Source organism: Cryptomeria japonica, chromosome 6 (genome assembly GCF_030272615.1).
Source record: "Cryptomeria japonica chromosome 6, Sugi_1.0, whole genome shotgun sequence".
Taxonomy (NCBI): domain Eukaryota; kingdom Viridiplantae; phylum Streptophyta; class Pinopsida; order Cupressales; family Cupressaceae; genus Cryptomeria; species Cryptomeria japonica.
In genome coordinates, this window is record NC_081410.1 from 478768645 (window position 1) to 478776093 (window position 7449).

Genomic DNA, 7449 nt, shown 5'->3' on the forward strand with positions numbered 1-7449 from the left:
TATCTTCGCAAAAACCTTATTGCAATCCTTTTCACATTCACAATCCCATCTATATTTGATCTTACAAATAAGATCTTACATATATACCATACCCTAAGAATAGGTCGTCTTACTAAAAGATATTACAATAAAATCAATTACAAACAAATCAATATCTGATGCATGATGTCGGCTCAATGCATTTACAATAATAATAAATCATCTCCATAACATGCTGTGCTGATCTGGAATAGATTTGACTGCTGATGCTTATCTTGGACCTATTTGCCGGTAATAGCAAATATGCAAACCCGAATAAACAGTTAATCAAGTCACCAAAACCAAGTGATCGAATAATGTCTTCGACATAACCAAGTAATTTCCAAGTCATTGCAAGTGCCGATGAACAGTATAATCTGTCGGTGAACCAAATACCAGTGACTTGCATAAGTCTCTATCTTGCTGGTGAACATAACCAAAGTCTCCAAGTGTTGATAAGTGTTTGACAAGTGTTGACATCAATGAAAAAACCATATCAACATATCCAAAATACCAACATCATGTCCCTTTAAATAATTTTATTTATCTATTTTCATGCTCACATCACACACTGATTCCACATTTCAAATCATCTGTACCTACACTCTTTCTTGTCACTATAACCACAAACATGTAATATGCATAGTGTTTTATAACTTAAGATCTTGACGATGATTGACTTTGGAATCATACTAAAAGGTATCAGAACACAAAGTCATGTCCCTTTAATAGTTTCATTCTTATTTCTATAGCATGAAAACTTTGAGACTCTTTAAGTCCAGAGTTTCTATTGAATAAATCTTTTGGTGACAAATACAAAGATCAACACCAGCATTTTTTCATCTGATTATTCATTCAATAGGACTCTGGGCTTAAATGTCTTTAGGGGAAGATGCAGCAACTGTACATTTCACTTGTATGCTGGGCTCAACCCTTGTGGGAGCCACATTTTATCCCACATGCATATACTGATCATGATCATTTGCATCTGCACATGACACAAATATGTTAGCAATAAAATGCCCCCCCCCCCCACCCCCCTTTTAGTTATGATGATCTTGAGTTTGGTTTTGATACTGATGCATCTAGGAGCTAGCATATGTATGCATGTGTAGGATGTAATCATTCATTGCTTAGAAAAATTGTTCTAATTCATTGTTCTCACCTATGCAGGAAACCAAAAGACACCAACACCTAGAAGCAAGAAGCAGATCAAGAAGCAAAGCAGAGCAACCAAGAGCAAAAACAAACCAACAGTACCAGTCATTTAGGCAATGACTGGTCACCTCTTATACATGCTTCCTTTCTTTTACATTCACTCATTTATGCATTATTTAACTTCTATTTGTATCATATGAGAAAAGTTAGTCTCACGGCTTTTTGTGTGAGACACATGTATTTATCACATTCAATAAAGATTACATTTTTTTTTTTAAAAGATTTGAACAATCTTTATGTTTCATTTTCTGAGTTTGATTGCAATGTTGTTATGCTTTCTGTAATCTGGTAGAATTGTCTCATTTGAATGACTAAAAGCTACCTAGGAGTTTGAATAAAATGCACCATGAAAGCTTTAAAACTTAGATGGCTCTACTTGATTGAGCCTGTAGGTAAAAATCTGGTAACACTAATCATCCAAAATTTTCAACCAACACATTAAAGTATATATAATAAAACACTTTTGGATGACAAAAATCAATAGAACTCTTTATCCAAAAAGTCTAAATTAAATGATCTAAAGCATTTATAAATTTAACTCATCCTAACACTATAAATTCAATTTCTATATACACATCCTTTCTTGAATATTTTCTCCAAATCTCTTTTTGAGTGACATTCCCTAGTCATGTACATCTAGTACCTTGTACCACTATATCCTATAATTTGAAAATCAATTGTCTCCTCTTAACACTATTTTCTATGATCATGTTTAAATTCATCACATCCAAAGTTGCATCAAATATAATATGAACAAGATATGTCATTACCCAACAACAATAATCATTATCCTATCCTTAGATACCTTCAATCATCAAAGCATAATGTATAAGAATCACCCAAACATTAACCCAAATTTAGTCCACAATACTCATCTACACTTAAGCCTTTCCAATTTCTTGTCAAGTTCCCCCAATTGTTCAATATTCACTTGAGTTGAAGAGTCATCCTCATTATGAAAGTTATGATGGGAATGAATCTCCACAATGTTACGTATGTCTTGTGTAGGAATAGAGGATTCACCCAAGTTCCAATGGGATATGTTTGTCAACTCAAGTTCAATTTTCCAATATTATTTTAGATCATACTAAGGCTATGGTCCCATAGAATGGGCCTTCCTAAATTTTTTCAAGAGATTCTCTTTAAAAAAGTTAGGATCATTTCACAAGCAAGTGGTCTTATACATTTATAATAATGAGCAAGCTTAAAATTTTAAATTTATAAATGTTAAGAAGTTGGTGATTTCATAGTTTTATTAGCAATAACTAGTGCTAAATAAATAGCTGAATAATAATTAATATTAAAAATTGGAAATGTATGACATATAACAAAAAAAAAATCTTCTTTACATTAATGAAGAAAATTTCTAAATCTATCCTAAAACACCCACTAGAAATTGAGAACTAAAAACAAGAGGCTCCAATTTTAAAAAACAAGATTCTAATATATCTTATAATAGATTCCTTTTCATATCATAAAATTTTCCACCCAATAAAATAGATCCTAAAATGCCTTCATAAAACCGCATTATAATACCCCATGGTTTTGATATAAAATCTAAATATAATAACAATCCAAGGAAATCAAGGATGGTTTATTGGATTTTTCATCCTTGAAATTGCCATCTAATCTTAAAACCATTTGGGAAATCATACTCGTTTAAATCAGATCTGTTTACCTGAAAATCTGGGTCATCTTATTCTAATGATACATTTGATTATAATGAAAGGCCTACCGTGTCAAACAAAGTCAAAAATTGCTGAATAACTCAATATGGGGCCAAGATTTTTTTGAATTACCTGTGTCTTGTTCATATTGTGCTTCTTCCAAATTACTCTGACTTCTTCACTCAATAGGACTCCATTTTTTTTGTTTGCAACGTAGAAAATTAAGAGGTTCCCATGGAACTAAGTTTTATCATTGTTTTAATCACTGCATTGCTATACTTCTACTAGACTGTTGTCTGGAGCAGGCCAAATTATTGCCAGCCTGCATCCAATATATAAAAATATCATATATACATAAAAAATATCAAACAATATCATCTCATTTAATATTTGAAATATCATTTATAGAAGCAGTAGCTGCATAATACTATGATTTGAGAGAACTGTGTCTCAGAAAAGATCTGATTTACCAATGAATTACAAGAAGACATTGACAAAATCGATTCCATAATTTGAGAGTTATTTAACACAGAGAACAACTCTCTATAATGGGTTTTGTTTTAAAAAAAATTCTCAGAATACAAAATAGAAGTGGGACAAACTTGGGTATAATCAACACAGAAGAATATACACCAGAAGACTACTAACAAATTTGAAATAGTGTCTATGTGGGCCAAATTGGCCGACATAAACTAAAGTCCTCTCGGAGCCTCCGTCTTAAAAACAGAAACCACCTTCGTTACTGCCCCCAAATTTTAAATGAGTTGCCATGCAACAACCACAACTTGCATGCAAAACTGACAACTTATAGTATAAAAAGAGAGAGTCTTCAGCCTTAGTTTCAAAAAAAAGAGTTCAGCAGTTCTTCTTATAAAGAGCAAGAGACTCTATAGTGTTTGTATGAGGTGCACCTTAGATAACCTCCTTGAATCTTTTAAAAGTTGGTTTGTGGTGAACTCAAACATACAAAAAGTTGTTTTTGAGTTGTAGGTTTTGAAACATTTCATTTGATTTTTGAGCTGCCACCATGGCCGGTCTTATCGTCACAAGTAACAATATTTGTAAATGCTCTCTCAGGGGTGAGGGCTTGATTCCTGCTGCTGTTCAGAAACCAGATAAAACTGTCCTAAAGTTGAGCTTCTCTAAAATAGAGGCATCTAGGCCAAAAATAGCTGTGAATGCATCCAAGACAGACAACGGTGCAGTCAGAGTCTCAACTTTGGAGACCATAACTGTGAATAATAGTCCTGTAAAAGAGAAGGAGAAGGGAAGCTTAATACCTGTTACTAAGCAGATGGTGGATCCTTTCAGACAAGGGAGGCTCATTGAAAATGGAGTGGCTTATAGGCAGACAGTAGTCGTTCGGTCATATGAAGTTGGGCCTGATAAGACCACTACTATAGAAACCTTCCTCAATCTTTTTCAGGTAAAAATGGATTGTTGTAGAAGAAAGCTATTGTATGAGAGTAATTGCATGTGGGTTGAGCTAATACTTTGGGTTACAATCAGAAGAAACATGGATGCATTTGAATCGTTGCTATAAAAACTTATATTTATTCAGACTATATCTTGTAGTGAAGAGCTAATTAGTATACATATTGTTTGTGTGCAGGAAACTGCTTTGAACCATGTCTGGATGTCTGGGCTGTTGGGTGATGGAATGGGCGCCACCCATGGCATGATTAGCAATGATCTCATTTGGGTTGTCTCTCGAATGCAAGTTCAAATAGAGAGCTATCCTATGTGGTGTGTAATAAATTCTTAAAGCTATTATTTCTACTACTGTTTTCTTTCTTTTGAGAATTTTTGGTCTGGTGATATATTCTTAATACAAACAATCTGTCATCACACGAACCCAACTGAAGTTTGGAGCAGCAAGTCATTTCGTATGAGCACCAAAACATTAATGTGAAGGTTAAACTTGCCAGCACAATAGATCAACAAAAATATGATGACTTAGAGATTAAGGATCAAGGATTAGAACTTTGATGATTATAACTACAATACCACGATTTCACCATCACACCATGTCATCAACGATTTCCTTTTCTTTCATTTTAATGATAGATTGTGATTGTAATTAGAAATGTTGATTTAACTATAATTATTTGTAAAAGTAATTATATTTATTAGTAATGAAAATCTTACGTTTACCATTAATCCTTTGTGTTTAACTGTGATGTCAAGGAATCTGATGAACACGATGATAAAAATTGCAGGGGTGAGATAGCTGAAATTGATACATGGGTGGGAGCATCTGGGAAAAACGGGATGAGAAGAGACTGGCTTATCAGGAGTAATAGCACTGGTCAAATATTTGCTCGGGGCACAAGGTAAATGTTAATTTTGATACAGATTTAACTGTATACTTTGTGCATAACGATACATAGAACGAAGATTTCAAATTAGTCAAGGAAAAGCAGAAGAAAATGAACACAGCGATTATATCGAGAGTTATCTCAATTAGAAAAAGTATTGGCAAATTGGATTGCTTTTCTTTGAAAACAATGCTTAAATGACTGAATTTGTTGTGACGTGGGACAGCACTTGGGTGATGATGAATAAGCTGACAAGACGCCTATCGAAGATGCCAGATGTGGTGAGAGGCGAAGTTGAACCATGGTTTTTGACGAGAAGGGCCATTTCTGACGAATCAAACGAGAAAATTGCCAAGCTGGATGACAATAATGCAGATTATATTCGTTCTGATCTGAGGCCTCGAAGGAGTGATCTTGACATGAATCAGCACGTCAATAACGTCAAATACGTTGGCTGGATGCTCGAGGTATTTTAACTCAAATTATCTTAAAATACCCACCCAATGATTAACCAAGTGCATAGACCTTGATGTTTCAGTTTTTTTTCTTCATTTTTAAAAGATTTTTTTATGGATCTAGCTGGCCAAGTTTTGATTGTAAATCTTCTTAAATATATGTTTTTGAAATATTGTTTGATTAATATGATATATTAAATATTTTTAATTATTATTTGATAATTTAAATTTTTAGCTAGTATAAAATTTTTATCATTCATGTAGTATTTAATAGATTGTTTGTAAAATCAATTGTGTATGTTTTTGTATGGACAATTCTGATCACACCCAGTGATCTATCAGTAAGATTCCAAAACATATCTAGTTGATTCGAAAAGCAATCTTTTGAAAATTTAGATTCTTAATATCGGAAAGCTTGCTTCTAGAATCAATTGTGTATGTTTTTTATCAACAATTTAGATGACACTCAATGATCCATTGTAGAAAGAGATAAGTGATAAAAATGTCTATACAAAAACATATTGATTCCAAAAACAATCTTTCAAAAATTGAGATCCTTGTTTAAACTTTTCTTATTGTAAATCAGACACATTAATATATTTTTTAATATTCTATGATTAATATGATATATTAAATGTTTTGATCTTTAGTTGGCATAAGTTTTTCACAATTTATGTAGCATTCAAAGGATTGTTTCTAGAATCAATCGTGTATCGATGTTTCTGATCAGACTCAATGATCCATCACAGAATGATTCTAAAACATTGATACAAGAACATATACAATTTGATTTGAGAAGTAACCTTCCAGAATCAAATGTGTATATTTTTGTATTGACATTTTAGATCACACTCAATAATCCATCATAAGAAAAAGAAAGCAATTCAAAATATCCATAATTGATTGTCAAACAATCTTTTGATTATTTAAACCTTGTTATACTAAATCAGATTATGTGATTGGATGTAATAAGTTGTTCCACAGTTTTCTCTTAGGAAAGTAGGAAATGTCTGTAAAAAATTGTTACTTTTTGGTTCCAAAATGTCTATGTAGCAACTTGTTACGTGGGTTTTTCCCCAAACGTTCCAAAATTGTTAAGAGAGTTTTCTGTAATGGACTCTACTACCAAGGTACTAAGTTATTTTTCTTTTTGTTTTGACAGACGGTTCCAGAATGTGTACAGGAGGGAAATGAGTTAGCAGGCATAACATTAGAATACAGAAGAGAATGTGGGCGGGCAGATATTGTGCAGTCATTGTGCCAGCATGTTGTTCATGAGAGGGAAAGCATTGAATCTCCCACCTTTCCATACTTGCCAAGCAATGATAACAAAGATAATTCTCCTCTGATGAGCTTGGCATCTGGTCTTTTGGGTGTTGAGCCATTTCAAGAGTTTACTCATCTTCTTCGATTGCAGGGAGGAGAAGGGCGTGATGCCAATGCAGAGATTGTGAGGGCCTCTACACAGTGGAGGCGCAAATCACACCACCATAGTAGTTAATAAAAATCCTGCAAAACCATTTCATGTATAGGTCTCTCTAGAATCTACACTCCACGTCTCTACATCAAGATGAAGCCCTAAGTATCATCAAATTATATATGCTTGTAATTAAGCTTTTGCAATGGACAAATTGCCCTTGTTTACAGCTTAACTCAATAGTTATATATTTATGTCAAATCACCTCTAACGTATTGAAAGTAATTGTAATCAATAAGGCGTTCTTTTCTGAAATTCTTTTCAGAAATTGCTAGAAACTCACTGAAAAGATTGGG

At 33.2% G+C, this 7449-nt stretch overlaps 1 protein-coding gene across 1 annotated transcript; it reads left to right on the forward strand.

The window, feature by feature from the left end:
• Positions 1-3930: 3930 nt before the first annotated feature.
• On the forward strand, positions 3931-7177 carry LOC131050984 (palmitoyl-acyl carrier protein thioesterase, chloroplastic-like). Its single transcript, XM_057985307.2, has 5 exons — positions 3931-4329; positions 4516-4649; positions 5123-5236; positions 5448-5688; positions 6839-7177. Exons 1-5 carry the CDS (start codon positions 3931-3933, stop codon positions 7175-7177), a joined length of 1227 nt encoding a protein of 408 aa, XP_057841290.2.
• Positions 7178-7449: the final 272 nt, after the last annotated feature.

Bases quoted from the DNA above. Each gene is read 5' to 3' on its own strand.
- LOC131050984 (XM_057985307.2), top strand. From the start codon at position 3,931: ATGGCCGGTCTTATCGTCACAAGTAACAATATTTGTAAATGCTCTCTC. The intron at 5,237-5,447 runs GTAAATGTTAAT...GACGTGGGACAG, and splicing joins ATATTTGCTCGGGGCACAAG to CACTTGGGTGATGATGAATA. The intron at 5,689-6,838 runs GTATTTTAACTC...TTGTTTTGACAG, and splicing joins ACGTTGGCTGGATGCTCGAG to ACGGTTCCAGAATGTGTACA.